The 26725-nt window shown below is 41.3% G+C and overlaps 1 protein-coding gene across 3 annotated transcripts in view; it reads left to right on the forward strand.

Moving 5' to 3' along the window:
- sm (smooth) overlaps positions 1-26725 on the forward strand; it is a 427005-nt gene that overhangs the window by 110977 nt on the left and 289303 nt on the right. For all 3 annotated transcript variants that reach the window (XM_067151588.2, XM_067151590.2, XM_067151589.2), the window contains exon 3: positions 3718-3787. In XM_067151588.2, coding sequence (XP_067007689.1) covers positions 3718-3787 — 70 coding nt within the window. The remainder of the gene's footprint in view (positions 1-3717; positions 3788-26725) is intronic.

Consider the following 26725-nt stretch of genomic DNA (forward strand, 5'->3'; position numbering starts at 1 on the left):
CATTACTAGCATGCTTGATATATGATGTTTATCTTAACTTTAATGCCAACGTGTTATAATTTGGACCTAGACCTACCTATAGACCAGGTGAATGTTATGCTTCTCTTCCTTAATATTATTAACTCGGTGTCTTTCTAAATTTACTAGCCTACTATTATAAACTTACTTTAATTCAAAATAAAAATAGTCATTGCATGCACAAAAGATGATACAAGTTAAGAAAATTTATTTTCACAAAATGGAAGTCTGTAAATACTGTAAATGTTAAGTTAGTGTATCATATTTTTGTAGTACAGTCTACATGTTAGGCCTAAACTAATTTTATGCGTTCTCATGTTATTTTAAAATAATTTACCTGTCTATTCAGTGCCTATTTCAATTGAAATATGTTTGTGAATTTCAGTTCTATGTGTTAGCAAGCCAGCCTGGAGTAAGTTAACATTGTAAAATGCTGCCGTGATTTAACAGTGTGTTGTTTATCTTTAATGACAGTCTCTAAGATACAGTAATAATGGCAATATAATTCAATGTCCTTTAAAATTTAAACTTTATTTGTTGGTAAATAAGTTACTCCACAAGCTAAAAGTATTAATCATGTTTGTGTGTGACCATGCTTTGCGTTTCTTTGGATTGCGATCGCCTCCTTAGCGTGACGTCGCAGTGCTGTTGTGAGGCCTTATTATCTAGGTGTTGATTCAACCCGTTACAAACAGAGCTGCAAACCAAGACGGGAGATTTATGGGAAACATTTTACACCACAGAGGCTATGGTCAGTACGGATTGGATGAAGGCAAACTATGAACTCAGGCACAGTGACTAGATTAGCAACACACGGTTTTTTCATCATCGTGTGTGTGCTAACAAAACATTTTACACACCGAGAAAGGAATGTATATGTGTACTGTGCGAGAAGACTTTGGACTTTTATCATGTTGTGACGTGTACTAATAGACAGATTTGACTAACCAAATTCTGTTTGTTGTAATTAGTCATGTAAACATATTTTAATGCCCATTGGCTGCAGTAAAATCTTTTCTCACTCCGTTCATTGTCTATTACAACAGTGATATTATACTATTGTTTAAAATAAGTGTATTATTTATTAATGTAATTTGTAATGAGAATTTACTGAATTTAAAATGTGTTTTTTCTAACTAATTTGTCATTTTTTACTTGAATTTTGTATGGCTCAAGGGATTCTTTCCATTTTGCATGCGGAAAAAGTTTATTCCATAGTAAAATTCATAAAAACAACATTTTTGTGTCAATTCGAAAAAAAAATCAATGAAGACTTTGTTGCTGTTATTTTATTTTAGCACTCTAATTTATAACTGGAGTTCGGGTAAATAGTCCCTTTATGGTATCTTAAACATTTTGTTATTTAATCCATATTTCTATTTGATCTCTAACATTGTTTGCAATTAACGGGAATACACTGATCTCTACTTTTAAAGTTTCCCATTTTATTCAGTCTTCCCCTAATAAACAGTGGGTAATACACTATATTTAAAGTAAGGGTTATTTATTTTTGTATTTATTTATTTATTTATTTATTTCGTAGATACAGCCTATGGCGGGCCATTTTCCAGTAATACTTTAAATACGTATAAAAATGATAACTGTCAGTATAAACATTATAAGCAGGAAATTAACAATAACAATATAACAATGGCAGCGATAACCGGCAATTGTCGGTTAGAGTTAAGATGAAGAAAGGTCGTGGGTTGGATGGACGGTAGAAAATGGTAACCTGGAGAGGACTTACAGGCATCTTTTAATTTTATGTTCGAAGGATGCGAAAGAAGTGATTGTCAGTATCGGGTAGTGAGTTACCAAGGGAGGGGAGACGGTGGAACATAGAATGTTGCAAGGTTAGGCGCGGACGGGACCTGTTTACCGGATGCGCTTGGGGGGTGGGGGCTACGTGTATTGGGAACTTGTTACATTTGGTGTAGCCATTGATTTTGTTATGAAAGTAACATAGATCGCGTTAAGTATACCCACGTAGTTCAAAATGTCGAATCCTGCAATCATTGCTGGACGAACACGAGGGTTTGGGGGAAGTGTTGTGGTCTGAAAAATGTTATCTTGTTATTCTTTAGGTCCCACTATATGTGTGGTAGGCACTGTTTGATTTACTTATGAATCCATTGTCGGCGATCACGTCTGCCCGTACATAATGATTTTCCTCGGGGGGATGGAATCTTCTAGCACGATAATGCACCTTGCCACACTGCTTGAAGAGCCCGCACGTTTGCTGGAAGAGCGCGATCAAGGCTTAATCGTTTTTCGCCGGACCCCAGAGAACGACGATCTCAATCCAATTGAACCCCTGTGAGACCACGTTGATCGTCATACTCGCTGTCTCCTCCGCCACGCACCCATCAACAGTTGTGACGCACTGCAGACTGCATACGTGTGGAGAGAGATCAGCACGTCTAGCTGTTTTTTGTACTGCGAAGGGCGGTTACTCTGGATGCTAGTAGGTGGTCATTGATTCAACTGTGTACTAAAGGTTTAACACATTATACGGCGTACGAGATAATGAATATCCCTTTCAGCAGTCGCATGCAATACGTTGGGATAAGATTTTACCCCGTCTGACTGTGCATTCGGTGCGACTACTGGAAGTTCAAGCTGTGAAAAAACACATTTTTCAATCGCGTGCAATGGGGCCGGTTTTCCCCGCCTGTCGAAAGAGGTGACTCCCACGGGCTCTGAACTTGGGAGCGTGGGTGCCACCACGAGTTTCCCTGAAGAGTTTGTCGTGGCTTCTACTTCTGCTGTGTTTCTGGATTGTATTTTTCCACTCCCACCTCGCTTGGACAGCTGTTCTCTCCTAGCTCCAGCGGTATTAGTTTCCGAGGCCTAAAGAGTTTTTATTGCCCTTCATGTTCCTTCCGTTAATTGAGCGGATCCCTTCATTGTTCTGATTACTGTTTGAGAGAAGGTGGTTGTGCAGTTGTACTTCGACTTAATACCACAATCTCTATATTAATACCACAACCTCTACCCCTCATTAATTTCGTCAGCCTCAAATTGTTTCAAGTGGGTTCCTCTTGTACACGTGTGTAATGATGGTTCTCTTTATACTCAATAGACAAATTGATACCTACAGTACCTTTGTGCTGGACGGTACATTTTGGAATTTCGCTAACAAAGCCCGGGATGCTGCAGCGCGCTGATCCCGGTCTCATTCCGATAAGCCATTGACAAACGTTGGGTGAAATGATGTGAATGTCCGCGATATACAGAGTTCAGAAGCACATTTCCGTGTTTATTCATAGGTTCGTTTCAGCGACTGTGGTACAAGTTTCTGATTTGTCTTGTTTCTTCTACGACGTAAAGACTTTTATCCCAAACGAACGTGGTCTCTTACCTAGGTGAGGCCGTGCTAATTGTTTTTCTTGGAATGTTTTGTCTTATTGTCTGTCGTATGTTGTCTCCAACGCAAGATCAACCTGCATTCTTTTGCTGGAAATTCAGTTAACATTGATTGCTTATTTGTTGCCGACTAAGTACTACGGGGTTCGCGAACATCTCGTCCATATTGCATAATGCAGAAAATGATGCATCTTGATAATCATGGGGCTGGTGACTAGAATGTTCTAGCTTTGGATGTAGCGACTAGATTTTCCAATATTTAGCCCATTTTATGTATGTTTGCGTCATTTGAGTATCTTTTGGTTTTATTAATTTTGTTTATTCTGGTTTCAGATCTGATAATGAAAAGGCAAATCATGTGCTGCTTTTTACAATCTTGAACCCTGTCTACCCTATCACTGTGGTAAGTTTTTCTTTTTTTAAAAAAAAGTTTAGTTAATCTCTCTTCTCACCATATGCACAAAGTTTACCTTGATTATGACTGAATTTTTTTTTTTGGAAAGGTTGTATATACATATTTCCCTTCCATAAAGCCACTTTAATACATGTGTTTGAATGGACCTAGAAATTTGTTGTCGAAGGGCCGTTTCTTTCCTGACGAGCAAAACAAAAATATTACTGAGATAACTAGATCAGTATTAACCCTTATGCTTTCAAGGTAACGATCTGTCAGTACCCACGCGTGCATAATTTCAGTAACCTAGCCGGCCAAAAATCGTATCTAGGACACTAATGGACCGATTTACATATAACTTTTTTTTTTTTTGCTAGGGGCTTTACGTCGCACCGGCACAGATAGGTCTTATGTCGACGATGGGATAGGAAAGGCCTAGGAGTTGGAAGGAAGCGGCCGTGGCCTTAATTAAGGTACAGCCCCAGCATTTGCCTGGTGTGAAAATGGGAAACCACGGAAAACCATCTTCAGGGCTGCCGATAGTGGGATTCGAACCTACTATCTCCCGGATGCAAGCTCACAGCCGCGCGCCTCTACGCTACATATAACTTAGTATGTAACTGTTATTATTCGAGATAAAGGGTGTGGTCAATCGGGTACGACAAACAAATTACTACGCCAAGAATAGAATTAGGAATTTTAGTAATTTTAATCATTTTTCGTTACAGCTTTAAGAAATTAAATAGATGTTAATAGTGGGACTTGCTGTTTAGAAAGTTAAAAAAAAAAAAAAAAAAAACAGGTATAGGAATTCATGTACTTACCAAACAATTTAGTCGTTAGGTGTAGTTCCATCAGAATCGCTAGTTTCACTGTCATCTCCTTGGCCAGAACCAGTTACAGGAGGCTCAGGCAGTAAGTTGAGGACTTCTTGTGAAAGAGGAATCAATTTCCTCTTCGTTGATTCCCTAAGCTGGTAATATAACGGTCCGAGGATATAAGCAGCCTGTGATAAAGGTCAGTATTTGTGTCCTTTTTGGAGCTTTTCCTGGTGAATACTTCTGAAACGCCTATTATATTTATTCCTCGTTTCCTGGGCTTCCTCATAGTTGTCCAATAGGTATAATACTCTGCCCAATGACTTCTTCATGAACCAAGAGTTTGTGCAAAGTTGCAGGCATGTAGTACCATTTGTATTCTTTTAAGTACAATTGTATAGTTTCCTTTGTGTACATGCCAAATGCCACTTCATTGGCATAACCACACGGAAGAGTTTCTAATATGACACGTAGATGGTTTATTAAATTTAGATGTATTCCAGTAATATCTGCAGCAGAGTATCCCTGAAGAATCTTCTAGCAGTGTTTTCATCATTAGTATTGCCAGCCCTTTGCTTCGGTGTATCAACCAATAGACCCGTTTCCTCCCTGAACCGAATCTTTATATTCTTTCTTTCTTCAACCAGTTTTTTTTCTGCATCTCTTGTTTGCCACTTCCTTACGTCAAGTCTCTAAGCTATATGTAAAAGGCTAATCCATGCATGAAGTGGTGATAACCCAAGTATTGTTGGGTTAATTACTCTCACTTCAGGAATATTGTTCATATCTTTAGGGGAAGACTGATATGAAGACAATGCACTGCAGACTTTTCCATCCACCGTAGTGAAATGTAGCTCATGTTCAACCACTATTGTTTTTTCCCAGTTCAGGACTACAGTAGTAGGCAACAACTTCTCTTCCTGGGCATCTCGTCACAGATTAAGTCGGATGTTTCTTTCTGGAACTCTAATTTAATGGGCCTGTAGTAACAGGATGAGGTCTAGGATTATGCCAAATTGTATTCTGGTTTTCGGTGTTTGGGTGGCGAAACAAAAGCTAAAGGGGCACAAGTGAAATGCAAAATAGACTCGTCATTTAATGATCGACTCTGTGAACATCTCTGTATATAGCGACTTTGATCTGAACTGCCATCACAGCCCCACTTTGTTACAAGTTTAGAGTGATATTTACATTCTTGATCTGCCAAATTGAACATTTTCTTTTGTATTTTCCGAATTCGGCGTACTGTATGGTCAAGAATGTTTGTAATCGGACCTCTGCAGGTGAATCAGCGATTAAAATATCACTGGGGTAACATTCGTATTTACTTTTCTCACTAGATAATATGGAGGGTACAAGTTACAGCTGTATGTTTTAGTATTTTCCCTCACTTCCTTGTACTGATTATATGACAATTGCAAATCTATTATCATAGCCAGAGTCTGATCAGGTGACATTGTTGTTCCTGCAAAAAATTTCACTTTTGTCGCACGTGGAGGAAAGGCATGCGAAAGTTCAACAATATCAGCGGCATCCTTTTTCCCAGAAGCTCGAAGACTCATCTGAGTGGCAGAAACCATCTCTTGTGATTTTTCTTCAAGAAGTGATTTAGTTATCCTTCTCTTAGACCGTTCACTCAATTCTGCGGACAGTTTACGCGACGTCCTCGAGTGCTAGTACTGGCAGGCTCATTCTGACATAGTTGTGATATGTCCTTCTGCTAGGCTCACTTTCTGGTTCAATCAACTTTTGTTGTACTTCAAGAATTTGTCCCGTTTCCTACAATATTTTGTCCAGCACACAAAATACTGACCGGTTTCCTTATTGACTAGGATATATATCCTCGGGACAATCCTCAAGGCCTAAATGTTCAATTACAACATTCGCAATAACATCGTTCCGCTTATATTCTCTGCTGTTCCTCCACAGCTCGAAAACAGACTTCCGGGTTACAGAGTACATGGCTTCTGAAAAAAAAATATTACTCTCACGGTCGCGCCTGGTCGCAGCAAAAAATCAGTTTTCTATTCAATAAAGTATAGATAACTCGTCCCAAAACTTGCATTACAGAAATCGAAGGCAATCCCTTTTGAATGTCAGCTCAAGTTTTTATAATTTAATTATAATTTAATTCATTAGATAGAGCTTGGGCACCCTTTACCTGAATTTTAAGCGCACATTCCGGACAGTAATATAGTAGTTTTCAGCAAATACATAATATATATAATACATAGCTTCATGTAATATAATCACACCGCACATTAAAGAAATATTTAGTTCTGACATCCTTACTGAGCCCTAGCGTAAAAACAACTGTGCGCTCGTCTCGCCAGAATATTATCCCCTAACGGAGAAGAGCCACTTTAGGCCTTCGGTGAGATAAGATAACCAGACAGTGCGACCTTTTACTAAATTACTGTACCCAAGAGTCTTATAAACACGTCTCACAGAAAATGCACACCAAAGACAGGGGTGGAAAATATTATTTTTGGCCGGCTGGATGCTAGAAATTACCCACTGTTCGACGGTTCCTGCGAAAACAGACATGGTAGTACTGATCTATCGTTACCGGCCTTTGTCGTTATTATTTCGTTATTTGCATGCCAGATAGCATTTTTCACGGAATAAGAAGAGCGCAGTTTTAACTCACGTTATACTCCGCGGGAACTGCGGACTATCCGCATTTATCGATAATCTTATGGACCGACTGGAGTTCGGTGTCTTACGTCGTGGTTGGCGGCAAACATCCAAGCATTTCTGTTTTTGTTGATGATACTAATTATATAGTAAAATAAGCAGTATCATATGCATTATATTTAGTTAACTTGCTAGTTCATTATTAAATAGTTTTCTTAGGTTATTCAGTGCATATTGTAAGCGAAATGTTAGATATGGCCTAGTTGGATTTAGTTCATTTAGGTTAAGCCTAGTTATTTATCGCGTGCGACATGGCGAAGACTTCATTTAGCAGACAATATCACTGAATATCCTGACAGTTATAGAAGTGATGTTTTTGTCCGAATCAGGAAGTGTAGTTGACGATGCTAATCCAGCACCTCCAGTAAGAAATGCATATTTTATAGAAAAGGACTTTTTTCAGTGATACACCACTTTTGCGCAATTTTATCTATCCTTGGATCTAATGCACATAGAATCTTGATATTTACCATGCTAGTAACCAACAATTTGACCTTTCTACTAACATCACAAATTTGTGCATTGAACACCATTTCTCAGAATTACTTCAAAACTTTCAAAATCTGAAACTTTTAACTTTGTTTCCGCATTTATTTTTTAAAATTAAACCTTTCTGGTTCCGGGACGTGACTTGCATGTAGTGATAAGTAATAAATACTCCGAGAGTTTATGAACTTTCATGTTATCTTTATTGGTGTACCTTTCATGTAGTTAAAAAAATGTGCATATTGGGGTAAATATGGCTGACAGTTTTCGCACATCCATCAGCTGAGAGCTTGAAAGCGAAAGGGATAATAATGGGAATACTGCGAGTTTTACAGGATGTAAAGCTTGTTAAATTCACCCTTGTTTGTGTACAAAATTGAGTTAGTTTTTATGCCCTTTCACTTGAAGTTTACTGCTTACTGTTATTGTGCTGCATTTTTGCACCATCACACATTTTCAGAAACATGTGTTGCCACCCGTGGCATAGCTTTGAGCCATTGAGGCATACTTGTAATGAGTAGCAATATCCTCTTGAGAAAGTTCCCAACCTTCTTGAAATTTCCGGGTCACCTGCATAATCTCTGGACCATGACTACCTACATTTCTTCCCGAGATGTCCGTTTGAAATCTGGGACTACCTGCAGGCAATTGCTTCAGTTGCCCCCCCCCCCCCCCCCCTACATCGTCAAGGTGCTGAAGGACACATTTGCTGCATGAGTTTGCTTATTGTCCTGCTAACAATGGTTATCTTCCCTGTTGAATGGTGCAAGAGAAAGAGCATGTTCATCCGGTATTTCGTCAATGCAGCATTGGGCCATCTGTGATCCACCCAAGGAGCCAAGGAGATGCCAGCCCGAACTATTGCAGAACCGGCATTGAAAGCTATGTGTGAACATAAGTTGCATGTAGAATGCATTTCTCTAAGTCCCCTCTACACCTTTTTATCGTATGTTGGGGGATCTAAGGTTAAACTAGTCTAGATCTTTCTCGATTGGGCTGCGAGAACTGATCACCCCTTGCAGAGGTCCTATTGTGGCTGGGGGCGGTGGAGTCACGGTATCTCCTGACTGTTGTAACAGGTTACTTCGGGAACACCAGTGGTTGTTGACTTGGAGGTTGGGTTGGCGACCACAGGGCCCTTAGTTATGTGATGAAAATCCAGGAGTTATGTCAAGAAGTTTTTTAGGAAATGAAATTCAAACTTTACATGGCAGTTTAAAATATATAAATTTGTCTGATCCACTGTTTTTTAAATTCATATCCATCTATTCATTCTTCGTTCTCACGTTTTGAATTCTGGTCAGTGGAGGATTTTGGCCTTATAATTTGTCATTACATTTCGTCACATTTCGTACCATTAGGGGCCAAAAACTTGGATGTTAAGACTCCTTTAAACAACAAGAATCACCATGTTGCCGGTACTTGGCAGCACTTTCTGTACTTCTGGGAAGGGACTATGAGCCAGTCGACCTAGGAGCTCCTTGCTGGCTGGAGGGCATGGCTGGCACTTCCGTGTATTCTGGTCGGCTTGCTTGTCTGCGAGTTTTTTCCGCGGAGATACGGGAGTATTCTGCCTGACCACATCGCGAATATTCCGGTTCACATCACTCCGAGCTATAAAATTGTAGACTAGCCGCGGACAGTCAGTAGGAGTTGGGCTTTGTGTTAGAGCCATAGTTACCGGGCGAGTTGGCCGTGCGCGTAGAGGCGTGTGGCTGTGAGCTTGCATCCGGGAGATCGTGGGTTCGAATCCCACTGTCGGCAGCCTTGAAGATGGTTTTCCGTGGTTTCCCATTTTCACACCAGGCAAATGCTGGGGCTGTACCTTAATTATGCCACGGCCGCTTCCTTCCAACTCCTAGGCCCTTCCTATCCCATCGTCGCCAAAAGACCTATCTGTGTCGGAGCGACGTAAAACCCTTGCAAAAAAAAAAAGAGCCATAGTCAGTGCTGGACTCGTGTTCAGTGTTTGACTCCGTGGTGGAGTCAGTGTGAGACTCGATAAGTTACTTCGATATTTTCAAATCGAATCCACGTACTCTTCAATACGAAAATAACCTCGAGACTGAATTTGTATTTTTTTTCTTTATTACCATAATTTCAAGATTTAAACCCCCAATTTTGACATTACTGAAAACATTGTAACGTTTGAACTTCCATTTCTTTTCCTTTTGACATACGTTGAGGGGAGACAACGATTCAATTCTCTTTTTGTTCGGCCATTTGGTTTGTAACCACTTCACAATATTACCCTCGGTATCCTTTGTCTGTTCGAGTTTGTCAGAATATATGAATAACAGTAAAAAAAATCATTTGCCCCATCTCAGTAACTTTGATTGGGCACCTCTCCTCTCACAGAACGTGCAGCATTATACCAGTCTGTGGGTACCATTATTTCAAATGAATTGTGCTTCTTTGCACGTTCTATCCAAACATGGACCACATTACAACCAAGACGGGTATGCCCAGGTGATATAAACTTTTGATCTTTAATTTCCGGAGGTGGATTGCTTTCAGCTGCAACACTCAGAACTGCCACATTGATGTTCCAGTTTTTTGCCCCGCAAGTATCTGAATATTCCGGCCGATGACATTGTATGTTAGGTGCCTTTAATCCATAAGCATCAAGTATCTGAATAAGTTATGAGAAACGCACACAATATTTTGAACGATGGAAATTGATAGTGAGATAGTTTTTGATGGAACGGGTCACGTGAGTGATGACGCCATAGCGCGGGAAATTTCAATTTGTATACAAAGCCACGTGCTTTTTTACAGCTGTCATCCGCCATCTTGCATCGCTTACCTCGGTGTTGCCCTCTTTACGGCACTAAACCTCAACAACGCGTCGCTAACCTCAGTGTTGCTATCTTGTCGGGGCAAAACCTCAGTGCTGCTCTCTTTACGGCACTCGTAGTAGCGAGTAATTTGAAAAGTTCCACGTGCTTTTTGACAGGTTTCAAGCCGCCATCTTGCATCGCTAACCTCGGTGCTGCCCTCTTTACGGCACTAGACCTCAACAACGCATCGCTAACGTCAGTCTTACTATCTTGACGGGGCTAAACCTCAGTGCTGCCCTCTTTACGGCACTCGTAGTAGCGGGTAATTTGAAAAATTCCACGTGCTTTTTGACAGCTGTCAAGCCCCCATCTTGCATCGCTAACCTCAGTGCTGCACTCTTTACGGCACTAAACCTTATCGTGGTGGCGGGCAATTTGAAATTCCACGTGCTCTGGTTTGTAAACAAAGCCACGCACTTCTTAAGAAGCTGACAGCGGCCATCTTTAATCAACAGAGCACCAACAGCTGTCATCTGTAATAAACAGAGCATCGTGCTGCTATCTTTATGACACTAAACCTCATCGAAGTGGCAGGCAATTTGAAAAATTCCACGTGCTTGCGGCCAACTTTAATCAACAGAGATTACATAAGAGGCTACTACACAAGATGGTGGCGGCTGTTATAACCTCCTCCTCCTGAGTAAACCTTACCCCAGATCTGATATGTTAAAGGGACTATCTTTAGTTTTACGACAAGATGCCCTTCCCGACGCTAATTACACAAGACGGCGGCGGCTGTTATAACCTCCTCTGTCAAGGCAGAACATGCATCGCGAAAGCAAGAGTGTGCAGCGATGCATGTTTAGACTTGTACACATACTGGTGTTCAAAACATTATTAACAAGAATCGCATACTATAGTTCGATGTTCAGAACACTGCATTGCAAGACTAGATAGAATCGAACACTGTTTAGGAAAATAATTCTCTTCTCAACATACTTACTGAGCTGGTCTTTAAGACGATGACATGCTTACGAATCTGCTGCACACCTTCTTTATTTACATAGTCTCTTCTCCGAGTAGGAGCGGGAGGAGGAGAAGGTAATACCTAATCTAAAGTAAAAGAATATGCCAATTCTACATTATTTATTTACATCCTTATGTACAAGTTTCATCTTGAATCATTTTGCCGTAGTGATGTTCGTGTACCTTTCTCCTTCTTGTATGTACAAGTTTTAGTTGATGCTGTATCCCTATGGAACACTAGTAGGGGAATCTCTATCCCATACACGTTTGTCATCGCAAGGAAGCAATGAACATTTTTGTTCGATCGTATGCACATGTTTACTTGATTGAATCCTTTTTTTTGCGTACAGAAAGCGGCATTTCTATAGGCGAGTACGTCGCGATAGTGTTGAAGGTGTAAACGGCTAACGACGCTTGAACGTACGCCTTTTGCTTTTTTAACAGACTGTGAATTTTGAGTGTCATAGGCATACATTTTTGGTGCTTAACCAATAAACTGAGTCATGATATTCATGCCGCATTCATCTTTCAATGAGCTTTATGACTTGTTCTGCGGCCGAATGTTGAACGGATTACTGGGGGAAAAGGAAGAAGTGTCAGGGTGAATGGTTTCGCATCACATCGTAGACGCCCGTCTTCCGAATATGATAAATGAAACAGTCTGTATCCATATACAAAAGTGTCATATCAGAAAACTGTTGCTTTGCAAATCCATAATGCAAATCACACATTTTTAATTTTGAAAAATCAAGTATAGTCATTCCCAAATAAATCGGCTTCGCATAGTCGATCTGTTTTTTCATTTCAACAGAAACAAGGTCACGATCAATTACATGATAGGCTTTGCAATTTGGTTTTGAGATGTACTTGCGTGCGCCATACCGCCCATCCTACTTATTAATGAAATGAGTGTCGCGATGTTTGCGTACATATATGTTTTTACCATAGATAGAGTTATTCATGTTCGAAAACAGTACTCTCAAATGATGTAGCGCGTTGACAATGTTCAATATTGAGCCATGTGCGGTTTAAGCCGTGCTTCCTGCTTAAACGCAACGTTACGATGAATACACTGTAACTGTAAGCCGTATTCGAGACATTGAACAAGACATTGTATGTGGATAACAGCGCTTTTTCGGGAAAAGAGAGGCTAGCAGTTTAGTGTGTTTCGATGTATCGTTAGGTGGAATCATTTTTTCAACACAAAAAAGGAAGGTCAGAGTGTGAATCGTGCAGATGAGAAGGGTATAAAAGGGAAGCTTCCAGCACGTAACCGCAATGAGGATCTTTAGCAGCCTCAAAAACATCAAAATGTTGAATTTCACTTTGTTAGCCATACAGAAAACCTTTACACGGTAATGGGTGTGACATGGCCCACCCATACAGATTGACATCGAAATACATCAGTTAAGATAGTCGCGAGGTAGGGATTATTCGCGATAGCATGCCTGTTGACTAGCGAAACGAGTCCGCCGCGAATGCCGCATTCAAAAAACAAAAGCATGTCGACATGCGTTAGAAGATCAAGTTGAACACCGGTACACTTCAGCATCGCATCCCATGACAGACCAGGTGTTGAGTAGTTATCGCAAGGGTCTAATCCGTAAATAGATAAACGCATTTTACGAAACTTCTCAAACACATCAGAGTAAGTGTATCTACCTTGAAATACAAGTCAGCATATTGCCCTAAGGTCTGTAGCTGAAACCGGTGATCGCACCTGGCAGGCATGCAAATAGTCTTCATCAGAAGTAGATACCGTATGCTTATCGTATGACGATGAGCTGTGTGACGGCGTGCTACGTTCATTTAACACACTTGTAAATGCAGACTGAGGAGGTAATTTTGTTTCTTCTAATGTTTGAATGCTCTGAATGTAGTCATACGGCAGAACTACTTGTTGTCTTATACTAAGTTTAAATTGTTCAGGATCTGGAAAATACTAATGTACTTAAAGTCGTCACTGGAAAGCCCATTTACAAGTGTATCAAGTGGAAAGTTCATAAATTTATATGAATCTAGAAAGCGAATGCTAATATCGCGTACACAACTGAATGAAATAAACCGTTCATGATTTTGCGCGGTCACTGTGAACTTTGTACAATTTAATTGCGCAAATTCTCGAACGATATAGTGACTGTCGTAGCCTGACAAGTTATCGAAAAAGCATGGAATAAATTTAGGTACACGATATAAAAGACTGCATGAATCATGTGCAGGTCCACGATATTTCCCGGTAAAGTGACAGTGGTATCTAACCTTAATCTGTAGGGAAACAATCGGCTGTTTAGAGATGACATTCATCAGTTTCATCGTGCAAACTTATCTCACCCAGCGTCATTTGAATGGACACTGGTTGCGAAATAAGCGTATGAACGCGTTCCGCCAACTCCTTTAATTCATTCAACAACCATGCCGTACAGTTTTCGCTACGACACATCTTAAAAGGATCGAGATGCATCGTACGAACAAACGACTTCGTAAGCTACTGAAAACGGAGTGTGCTTTTGCACATAATCCATATAAGGTTCGCTCAATTCGGATTGGCAACGTTGAAAAGGTGCAGTAAAACATTCAAAATCTGCATACACTGTGAAGAGAACAGATTCTTGTCGATAATAATTCTCAAACATCATTTCTGCATTTTCCGTAGTTGGCAGAACAAGTTTTACGCCAGGGTGTGTTGTGCAATCTTTAACATGTGTAGCTAACAAGCTATCTGTCGTAAAGTACTGCAAACATCACTCACAAATAAATTTTTTCCCATTGTGTATTGAAAGTTGGGAGTTTAACAGACGGAAAAGATTGGATATCAAGCAGTAGTGGCTTGTAGTTTCATTGCAAACATATAAGATGTTTTTGAAAAGAAGCGGAGTAAAGCGGTCCTACAATACGGTCTCTGTCGACACCGTATACAGAAAAGGAAAAATTTGGATTGTTTTTTCAAACTTAGAAATGTTTGCTAAATCCATGGGAAAAGAAACGCCTTCAAAATTTAATGACTGTTGTAACTGGATAAACATGTCATTATACTGAAATGTCCTCGATGGTCTATTACTTGTAGCTGGTTTCAACGCCATAGCGATGCACCATCGAAAGCAATAGTCATCGTTATTCTCAATAATAACTGCTCTTTTATTTACAATAGCTTGAGGAAGTTGAATGTGTCGCCTACCTGAATTAAAAAGATCGAATTTGCACACATTATTCTGAAGATGCGAAATACTTTCAAGTGCCTTGTTACTCTCTCCTTCAACCTTTTGTAATTTAGCCAGCAATGTGTCAACGATGTGTTTGCGAAACCATTCCGAAATATCGTCTGAACATGAGTTTCGTCATTTTAGAAGAAATGTAAAATGTTTCATGAATTTCCTAATTATCTTTGTAAAGAATGAAGGAACATGCAAGACTAGCGTTTAGTTTAAGCGCCGTATGCATAGACAGCAAAGAACTGATTTTTTCTTCGAAAACATTATAGCAAGAGTGTAAAAAAGAATTTGGATCAAAAATATTTGATGCATTTTGGTATAATGTCGCTTAGAATACGCGATGAAAAACTTGCGTACAGTTTCCCAATTCTCAATCATAATTACGCACCAATAAAACTAAGAATACAAGATTTAGTTGGCACAGTTACAGACACGATAAATTCTTTTCCGAATTTTTTAAATCGCTGAAGATTGCTGAGCCGTCTGGTTAATCCGTTTAATTTTTCTACTAAAAACTAAATACAGTTTTTTAAGTTTTCTTAAACTATGTAAACATACGAGATCGATAAAAAAGATTAAAACATACCTTAAGGTGTGCACGTTTCAAGACTGCGACCCAGATGGACGGTTGAAAACTGCAACTCGGATAAATAACAATTTTTGGTGCACGTAGAAGAAAAACCCAAAAGTATTAATGTATGTCTGAGAGATAACCTAGTTAAGTTTGCACTTGCGTCGCACATAGGATAGGAAAGGGCTCGAGTTTAACAGCTACTCTGTTATTACTGCCTAAGAGTAGCACAGCACTTGCATTGCACATAAGATAGGTAAGGGAACAAAGCCTGTTATTACTGCCTGAGGATAGCACAACACTTGCATTCTGCATAGTGATAAAAGCGCTCGAAAGTTAGCAGAACTACCTGGCACTAACTGTTCAGACTTACAAGTTGAAAACTGCAAACTGAAGAATGCTTACTGGAATAATGTTGACGGCAGACGACGATTTACTAAAAACAAAGAAAAAGGAAATCGTAAATAATAATAATAATCATCAAAGAAACCTTTTTTATCTGGTATGAATCTCGATAGTCAGCTTCCTTGAAGGTGAGGGAATCCAGTAAATTGCCTCTGTGCACACATGTTACACACACACACGCACACGGAGCACTGGTACTATGCACGACTTCATCCGGTGCGATTGTCGACTTGCTCGTAAAAACAAAAGCAGGAAGTAGAGTTGTAACAAACGGTTATGCACTAACTTCTTTCAGCACCCTTAAGTTTATAGATTGAATATTTAGTTGATAGGTCGCCTTCCGAGTTCTGTTTCCTGAAGGACAGTGGCAACCACATTTGATGAGGCCCTTGTGAAAGGGTCGATCCCTCGGGCTTTGAACTTAGAAAAGAGAGGGGGCTGTCATGTACGGTATCCCTTGCCTGTAACTTTTTACGGCCTTTGAGCTGGGGCGAGAACAACACAAGACGCCGAGGTGCAAGAATTTAGGAGTTCTACTAGTAAACGAGGCTGACGTATTTGAGCATCATCGGACTAAGCCAGGATCGAACCTGCTGTTTTCGGAGACGCCGAGGTGCCGGAATTTAGTTCTAGTAAACGAAGCTGACGTATTTGTGCACTACTAGACTAAGCCAGGATCGAACCTGCCATGTTAAATCTACCAACACGTATTTGAGCACCATTGGACTGAGCCAGGGACCGAACCTGGAGTCGCCGGGGAAGAGGAATTTAGTTCTGCCTGTAAACGAGGCTAACATATTTATGCACTACAAGACTGCCAGGATCGAACCTAGGGTCAAAAAGCCAGCGCTTCTGAGCTACTCGGCCCGGCCCGGCAAGAGAAAACAACTCTTTGTCTGTGGAGCTTTCTGCTGCTGCAACTTTTAGTATAGTTGGCGGGCGAGCAGTGGACTTCGTATCGGGCAAAAGTGCTGTGTCTGGCATTCCTGCGAGTCTGCACTCGCGCTGGGCCGACTCTCTTGCAGCTTGAAGCTCACTCTTAATAAATATTCATACAACGTTTCTGTAAAAACACACACCCATGATATTTCTTGCCCCGGGGGACTTACACATCTCAAACTCGGTGCCGGAACATAGCCTACTCCAGAGTCTCCCCATTCGAAACCCGCATAGCCTACTCCGAAGGCTTAACGCTTAAATAGCGGGGTTCAGACTACACTCGTTAGCAAATGCTAAGGGCGGGGGTCTACGACCGTCCATCTTAACAATCTGTTTTACGGTCGGATACCTTTCCTGACGTCAAAAGACCAGGATATTAAGTCACAAGATTTTTTTTTTTACGGAAGGTCGAAGATTTTAAAGTGTCTTGCTTTACTAACAGCGGTAGCAAAGAGCAGACAGTTAAAACATGTTTTACGGCCGAATGCCCTTCTTAACTCCAAAAGACCGGGATTTTAAATTGCAAGAATTTCTTTTACAGCCGAATGCCCTTCCTGATGCAACAAAACTGGGATTTATTTTTGCTAAGTTACTTCCGTTTTGCAAGCAAAGAGGTTGCTTGCTTTAACTCTGAGTTCGTAGGTCTGCGTTTTTGCACAAGAATAGTTAATGCAGGAGCAGCAGTCGCCAAAGGCTGTAGGGTTTTCTGCTTGCTTTTCTCGTCGTGCATGCTTTAACTCGAATCCGTCGGATGGGGACCGTGAACAAGCGCATCCAGTCGTTCACTGAAATGAGGACACCTTGCTAGCAGCTTGCTTGTTCTAAGCCATGTGCATGTAGTTAAAGATAGTGCCTGACGGAATTGCCTGCGTAACGTTGCAGCTGTGTGGATTTAGCCAGCCCTATGCCACCACAAGTGGTGTAAAGATAGCAGCTTGATAGAATTTCATATTGCCGCCACCACCTGTCAAAAAGTATGTGGATTTGTGCTGTAAAGATAGCACGATGCGTTGTTTATTAAAGATGGCGGATGGCAGCTAAAAAGAAGCACGTCGAATTGTTGCCCGCTACCACGTGTGGCCGTAGAGATAGCACGGTGCTCTGTTGATTAAATACGCTTGCTGTCAAAAAGCACGTGGCTTTGTAGAGCACGTAGAAGTTTTCAATTTGCCGGCTACCACATTTCAAAGGTAGTAGCTAAAGATGGCAGCACTGAGGTTAGCGGTTCAAGATGGCGGATGACAGCTGTCAGTAAAGCACGTAGCTTTGTTTACTCTGAAAGATTGGAATTGCCTGCCACCACGTGGTTAAGGTAGTAACCGTAAAGGAAGCAGCACGATGCTCTATTGATTAAAGATGACAGCTGTCAAAAAAGCACGTAGCTTTGTAGAGTAGGTGGAATTTTTGAAATTGCCGGCTACCACAAGATGGCAGCACTGAGGTTAGCGATGCAAAATAGCGGCTGTCAAAAAAGTACGTCGCTTGGTTTAATGATGGCCGTTGTCAAAAAAGCACGTGGAATTTCAAATTACCCGCCACTACGTAGCTAAGGTGGCAGCCATGAGGTTTCTTGCCGTCAAGATGGCATCACTGAGGTTTGCGATGCAAAATGGCGGATGGCAGCTGTCCGTAAAGCACGTGGCTGTCAGTTTGACAGGTGTCAAGAAAAAGCACGTGGCTTCGTTGAGCGCGTGCAATTTCAAATTTCGCGCCCGTGAGGTTTATTGTAAAGAGGGCAGCACTGAGGTTAGTGATGAAAAATGGCGGATGGCAGGTGTCAAAAAGCACGTGTAATTTTTCAAATTGGCCACCACGTGCCTATGAGGTTTAGTGTCGTGAAGATACCAGCACAGGTTAGCAATGCGTTGTTGTTGAGGTTTTGTGGCGTTAATATGGCAGCACTGAGGTTTGCGATGCATGATGGCGGATGACCGCTGTCAAAAAATCGTCTCCCGCCAAAATCAAATTTCCCGCGCTATGACGTCAGTCACGTGAACCGCTCCGCGGCCTCTGATTGCCCCGCCGTGGGACGCACACAGCTCCCCTACAATTGATGATGTAACAACATCTAACAGTTCTCCCGCAGCTAATGGTTATTTACAGCGGTGTTCAATGGCTTGCATATGACTAACACCACTCAAATACATTTTTGAACTACGGGGTCAACTTTTTGAATTTAATGATTAGATGTTCTGTGTATATAAATTAATACTTGAAATATTCTCAATGATGAGCATACTCAAGAAGTTGGAACCTAGTTTATTTTCAAATTTAATCATAATTTCATCACATTTTTTAAATGTCAATTTGTATATATTTGTTTCATTTGTTTTATGTCAATTGTGTGCATGTACATTTATTTAGTTATTAGATGTTTTTCATTAAGGTTGAAGATGGCCGGCCCTGGCCGAAACTAGACCCTAATTAATGTAATTTAGAATACTACATATTATAGTATTCACAGGTGGACCATTACTACATTAATTTAATGAATATATTGTACTTACAATTCAATACGGATCAGAACCATGAAGTTTATAACCTATGATTACCTGTTTAGCCCTGAAACCGTACGCCTGTGTTTCAGGGTCACTAAACCGTACACCGGGTAACTCAGTACCGTACAAAATAAACTGGCATTGTACAGATTCGGACTCACGATTAATTTTTAAAACGTACTGAGCTCGATTGCTGCAGTCGCTCTAGTGCGGCCAGTATCCAGTGATCGGGAGATAGCGGGTTCGAACCCCACTGTCGGCAGCCCTGAAGATGGTTTTCCGTGGTTTCCCATTTTCACACCAGGCAAATGCTGGGGCTGTACCTTAAGGCCACGGCCGCTTCCTTCCAACTCCTAGGCCTTTCCTATCCCATCGTCGCCATAAGACCTATCTGTGTCGGTGCGACGTAAAGCCCCTAGAAAAAAAAAAGCAGAACTGAGATTGACTTGTATTGGCTGGCTGGGTATCGTAAATACCACTTTTTACGCAATACAAATGCGGATTCCTCTGCTTGTTGATGGGATTTGTAATCCTCGTCATACGCAGGATCTCATTAATTCCGCTAACGGGAAAATGGTTGTGAACGAATTGGATCCACGAAATGTCACTCTTATTTGTCCCAAGAGGAAGATAATTGCTTTTACTCAAAGTATAAAATTGCTGTAAATTAAGTAATACTGTCGTTACTAGAGAAATATGTATACGTACTTACGGGCTGTAGACAGGACTCTTAAGTTGCATTCCGCTGCGCGTGCGGTGTTTTGTTTCTTTCTTGAGGTCCAGGGCTAGCACCGACAAATAGGAGTGCTATGTCTGTGAATTCTCATTATCTTTTTCCGTATGACTAGCACCGAGCTCGAAAGCTGCAGTCGCTTAAGTGCGGCCAGTATTCGGGAGATGGTAGGTTCGAACCCCACTGTCGGCAGCCCTGACGATGGTTTCCTGTGATTTTCCATTTTCACACCAGGAAAATGCTGGGGCTGTACCTTAAGGCCACGGCCGCTTCCTGCCCATTCCTAGGCCTTTCCCATCCCATCGTCGCCATAAGACCTATGACGTATGACTAGCGCGGGCAGTTCAAGCAACAAAACAAGTTCTGTTACTAAGCACAAACTTCAAGAGAAGCACGATCATGATAAGGATAATGTTGATCAAAACAGTAGTAAGGGAAAGTAGAAGAAAACGAATATCTCAATGTTTCATTGCCATTAGAGCTTGATGATTTTACTTCATTTTCTAAGCCTACTACACGTTCTGTCGCAGTGCAAACATCTCAAGAAGAGATGCAAGAAGAAGAAAATTTCAACGCTTCATTGCTATCGAAACGAGTTTGTACCTAGAAACGCTACTGCTGAAGCACGTACTACATCAAAACAAGTCCCCACACATCAACTGTCTGCATATAGGCTCAAAGTTCACAACAAGCCTGTTACCCTATGTAGACATAAGATACTGTAAAGACCCCAACGTACTCGTAAAACGTTTGCAACTGCTAAGAGCCTGTCATGATGCTGGTTACACAGAGTACAAAGCAGATATTTATGAAATAGAGCAAGAATTACGTCATGTAGGTATTAAGTAATAGCTCTCTCTCGACAGTAAAACACCTTAAACACCTTCCTATAATCCCAGCGCTTACCCTCATCTAAGTCATCCTTCTGTAATATATAGTCGATCGAGTAGCTATATTCGTATAGATTATTTTCTAACATTCTCCCTTCCTTACGGTGTTAACTCCGCCTGTAGATGTAGAGCCGGTCTCAAGCTCGGATAAAGAGAGGACAGGCACCCTAGCCCATTAGCCCTTTTGCCAATTAGCCTCTTAGCCTGTTATCCCTTTAGCCTACACGGGATGTGTGGTAATCTGATCTTCTTAGAAAAAAGTTATCCCTGACATGTTCTTAACACATGTTGTGTCGAGTACAGTGTTCGATTCTAGTTATGTTTCATTCACTTTTGTTATCCGCAAATCTAAAGATGCACAACTGTGATGGCGTCATCGCTGCAGCACGTGCACACTCTTGCTTTCATGATGCATACTTATTGCATTCCTTTGCCTCCTTACTCTTGAGAAAACGATCAAGCCTAAACATGCACAAAAACGTCATCACTGCAACACGTGCTCACTCTAGCCTTCGCGATGGATGTTTAATCTGGACCTTTAACAGAGGAGAAGGTCATAACAGCAGTCAGCATCTTGTGAAGTAACCTCTAAGTGCAAATTAGCGTCGGGAAGGGCATCTTGGCGTAAACTAAGGATAGCCTCATTCAAGATGGTAGGTGAGAGGTTAGGTTCGCGAATGCACTAAAGTTTTACTGTTTAAAGATAATAGCTAACGGAATTTTGTAAATTACCCACCCCTACATTTATGAGGTTTAGTGCTGAAATGTTAGCAGCACGATGCTCTGTTGATTAAAGATGAGAGCTGTCAAAAAGGCACGTAGAATTTTTTAAATTACCCTCCACCACGATGCGGTTTAGTACCGTAAAGATAGCTACACGATGCGTTGTTGTGTAAAGATGGCGGCTGACAGCTATTAAAACCACGTAGAATTTTTCAAATTGCCGCTACCAGATTTCCAAGGTAGTAGCTAAAGATGGCTCTGTTAATTAAGGATGGTGGATGACAGCTGTCACGTGGACATCGCCTTCACCACTTTTCAAAGGTAGTAGCTAAAGATGGCAGCACGATTCTCTGTTGATTAAAGATAGCCGCTGTCAAAACGAACGTAGTTTTGAAGAGCACGTAGAATTTCAAATTGTCCTCCACCGCATGCCTAACAGCAGCCACCATCTTGCGCATTAGCCTCTAAGCTAGCTTTCTTCATAAGATCCTGTGTATAACCGCCATCTTGTGTGAGCACCCCTAGGCCGTCTCATAAGGAGCTGTGTATAGCCGCCATCTTGTCGCCGCCACCTTGCGCAAGCATACCTAGGGAGTCTCATAAGAGCAGCAGTCATCTTGTGCAAGTACCCTTAAGCGGTCTCATAAGAAGCTATAGCTGTCAATGCCAATGCTATCATGTTCCTGATACTGCGAACCTGCGGTGTAAGCAGAAAAATTTTGTCCGTTTTGCTCTACGACGCACCGTTTTCGAGATATTTAACATTTTGCATTTAAGCCCAAAATTTAATGAATGGAAGCAGCTCGGCACGTTAGCCTCTAAGCTAGCTTTCTTCATAAGAACAGCAGCCATCTTGCGCAGGCATCCTTAAGGTGTCTCATAAGGAGCCACCTTGTAGCAGCCATCATGCGCAAGCATCCCAAGGGCGTCTCATAAGAGCCTATGTATAGCAGCCATTTTTCGCAAGAACCCTTAAGGAGTCTCATAAGGAGTAATGTATAACCGCCATCTTGTGCAATCTGTGTCGGGAAGGGCATCCGGCCTTAAAACTGAGATTAGGCCCTTCCCTGAGGTTAGGCTAGCTCCCTTACGCATAAAATGTTAGGTTAAGCCCCCTCCAAGATAGCTAATGTGATGTTAGGATCGCGCTCTTAGGCGTCAGGAAGGGCATTCAGCTGTATAACTTAGGTTAAGCTCCTCCATGAGGTTAGACAAGCTCTCTTACGCATAAAAAGTTAGGTTAAGTCCCTCCAAGTTGGCGTATGTGAGGTTAGGGTCGCGCTCTTGGCCAGCGTGTTGAGGAGGCCTTTCCCGAGAGCTTGTGTAGGAGGCCTTTCCCGAGAGCTTGTGGAGGAGGGCCGATGGAGGTGGAGGCCACAGAACTGTCCACTTATACTACTAATAATGAATAAGATATTACGGCAACGGGTAAGCTACTCTGACCAGCATAGTGGAACGATTAATGCTCTCAAGATAGACGCCAAACTAATGCCCACTACAATAGTGCAAGTTTATATGCCTACTATTCTCCGGACCACCTTTTGAGCAGACTAAAGCGGAAGTGACGCCATTGTGTCGTCACACTCCCCGTGGTTGCCAAATAAGCCGGCGCACGATTCAAAGTTCACGGATTGAACCTCGAATGAATTTAAAATAATTAATACATTAACGTACGCGTGTTAGAATCCCATAGTTTTTTAAGGGCTTACATCTTTAAACAATTAATTTACTGAATTACATTTTAAACGTGAAAACCTACAATCTATTTTCCAGTCAATCACCGGGTCAGGGGTGGAATAAATGAAGCCCCATCCTGCGGCGAGGATAGGAATTGAGCCGGCTGCCGAAGCCTGTCTTGCTCCTCTGGGGCAATGATTAATGACTGTCAGATAAAATTAAATGATACTGGAGAGTGATGCTGGAATGAAAGATGACAGGGAAAATCGGAGTACCCGAAGAAAAACCTGTCCCGTCTCCGCTTTGTCCAGCACAAATCTCATATGGAGTGACCGGGATTTGAACCACGAAACCCAGCGTTCAGAGGCCGACGCGCAGCCACCTGAGCCATAGGGCTTTCACAATGTTAATGTACTAACTACAATTTCACGCTTAAAGCACTGCGAACGAATTCTTTTGACATAAACAGTAAGCATTGCATTCATTAAATTATTCTATTATTATCAATATATATACTGCATATAACTTAATATTTTATTATTTATTATTCACTTTTATTATCTAAATATATGGCCTGATTCCTGATTGAAATGAGCTGCTACTCACGAGCGATTTATGAATAAGCGAGAGAAGTGAGGATTATGTACTCGTACTGGAATTAACTTGAAACTGACAGATGAAGTTAAGGATCCAGGCGAAAACCTGTCCCACCTCCGCTTTGTCCAGCCCAATTTCAATAAATTATTATTACAAATATATTTTTATATAAATATTATTACATATTATATTATTATTATTATTATTATCATGCAGGAGGTGTCAGTGTCAGCTTACCTTGTGCCGCAGTAATTAATCTGTGTCACTATCGAGTGGCTTCACATCCAAGTCTGAATCAGAACCGGGTTCAGCACACGAGGTAAACTAATCCCGCCGTCAATACTATTTGCTCGGAAATGTTTATAAACAGACAGAATCATGTTTCTCTCGCCGGACGTAAAAATCTTGCGTTTCTTGTTCAGCTGATAACAGTTTGAAGTTTTGTTCGGATGCATTGCACAATAATATCCAATAACGAGTAAGAAAAAACGTACAAGGGACTACAAGAATTATGAATTAGCACACAATACGCACATACATTATTTCTGTAAAAGCGAAGCACACTGATAAAATTCCCTCACTGCTGCTTTAAACAGACTGATTGGAACTAATACCACGTGTTCAAGACATCCACAGAGTGAGTAAGCATGGCAGCTCCGCATTGACTGCACCATTGCCAAAACTCGCTCTGAGTAGCGCACCCCCCTTGCCCCCTCACCTACCGTGTGATAACACCGTAGGCGCTGCCCCTGTCGCCCGCGCCATCCCCTGGTCTATACACTCACTTCCGCTTTAGTCTGCTCAAAAGGTGGTCCGGAGAATAGTTCAGCGGATGATGAAAGAAAATGTGAAGGGAGGATTTACTACAATATGTAAAAGGTGACGAGAATCTAATTGTGATCGGAGACTGGAATGCAGTGGTAGGCCGAGGAAGAGAAGGTAATGCATTAGGAGAATTCTCATTTGCACAAAGGAACGAAAGACGAAGTCGGCTGGTTGAATTCTGCAGCAATCACAATTTAGTTCTTGCTAATACTTGGTTCAAACACTACAAACTACGGCTGTACACATGGACGAGTCCAGGAGACACTGGAAGGTATAACTAGACTTAATTACGATTAGGCAGAGATTCATAAACCAGATGTTGGATTCCAAAACTTTCCCAGGAGAAGACGTGGACTCTGATCACATCTTGTTGGTCATGCACTCGCTTCTGAAGTTAAAGCATTGAAGAAGGAAAGGAATCCAGTGAGATGGGATCTAGACAAGTTGAAAGAAAACGGTGAGGGATTGTTTCAAGGAACATATTGTACAAGGACTAAATGGAAAGGCTGAAGGAAACGCAGTAGAAGAAGAATGGACAGCCATGAAAAATGAAGTCGGTAGGGCTACTGAAGAGAAGTTAGGAGTTAAGGAAAGATCAACAAAGAAACAACGGATTACTCAAGTTACCAGACCTGATCGAAGAACGATGGAAACGCAAGAATTAAAAAAAAATGAAGAGGGCAGAAAAGAATACAGGCGTTTAAAGAATGAAGTGGATACCAAGCACAGGTTGCTAAGGAAGATAGGCTCAAGAAGTGCAAAGATGTGGACAGTTGTATGGTCGTAGGAAATTTAAATGCTGCATACAGGAAAATCAAGCAAACATTTGGAGAAAGGAAAACTAGGTGTATGAATTTTAAGAACTCAGATGGAAACCCACTTCTAGGGAAAGACAAAGCAGAAAGATTGCAGGAACATATCCAACCGTTGTATCAAGGTAAGGACGTAGATGATGATTCTCGAAGAAGCGGAGGCTGTTGATGCTGATGAAATGGATGACCCAATTTTGAGGTCAGAATTCAATAGAGCTTTGCGATACCTAAATAGCAACAAAGCACTTGGGAATTGGTGACATTCCCTCTGAATTACTGACTGCTTTAGGAGAAACCAGCATAGCGAGGTTAAACCATTTAGTGTGCAAGATGTTTGAGACAGAAGTGCCATCCGATTTTCGGCAGTGTGGTGTTATATCTATTCCCAAGAAAGCCGGTGGTGACAAGTGTGAAAATTATGCTGCCGTCACAGAGAGAACCGAACCTGACGTCAATGAACATTGCCCATCTGAATGCATCCATCCGCGGTCTGAATGCTGATTGGAGGATCACTGGGCTATTCCCAGGCACGTGGCAAGAACCACGTGGGGCTGTCTTGGAACTGTCGTTAATTCGCTTGATTGAGGCGATTACATCAGTTACATAGACTGTTGCCGGATTCCACTGATTGACACGCAAGTGTGATGCGGATTACGAGACCAATTACACTCACTGTCCGCGAGAAATAAACAACAATCGAATAGCAGATAGCATTTGGATATTTAACATAACAGTAGAGAAAGGTAGATGTGAATTTATGGCCGAAACTAAATACGTAATAAATCAATCACAACAGCGCATATAAGTAAAACACACATTTAATACTTCAATAAAAGAAAATTCTAGAGGGGAACATATAGCATAGAAAAGGCAATATTAAAACAATAAAAATGCAGTACTTTACCTAATCACAATCTTATATAAGACGACCTCCTGCGCGCGGAATTAATGCTCCATTCTGAAACACCAGTGTACTCGGATGTAGCAGTTACGTAGAAATGAAAAGATTAGCACACGATAGGATGGCATTGACAGCTGCATCAAACGAGTCTATGGTCTGATGACTCATCATCTGGGTTTCATTTACTTTAATACAGATGTTACAAAGACGCTGGTGTGAAGATGGGAAACCGCGGGAAACAATGTTCAGGGCTGCCGACAGTATGGTTAAAACCTACGGTTTCCCCAAAGCAAACCGAAGCGGTCACTTGAGCTGAAATGCGTAGCTAATTTGCTCTACTATAAAAAATAAGCTACGTAA

Source organism: Anabrus simplex, chromosome 7 (assembly GCF_040414725.1).
Source record: "Anabrus simplex isolate iqAnaSimp1 chromosome 7, ASM4041472v1, whole genome shotgun sequence".
In the NCBI taxonomy this organism is placed as follows: Eukaryota; Metazoa; Arthropoda; class Insecta; order Orthoptera; family Tettigoniidae; genus Anabrus; species Anabrus simplex.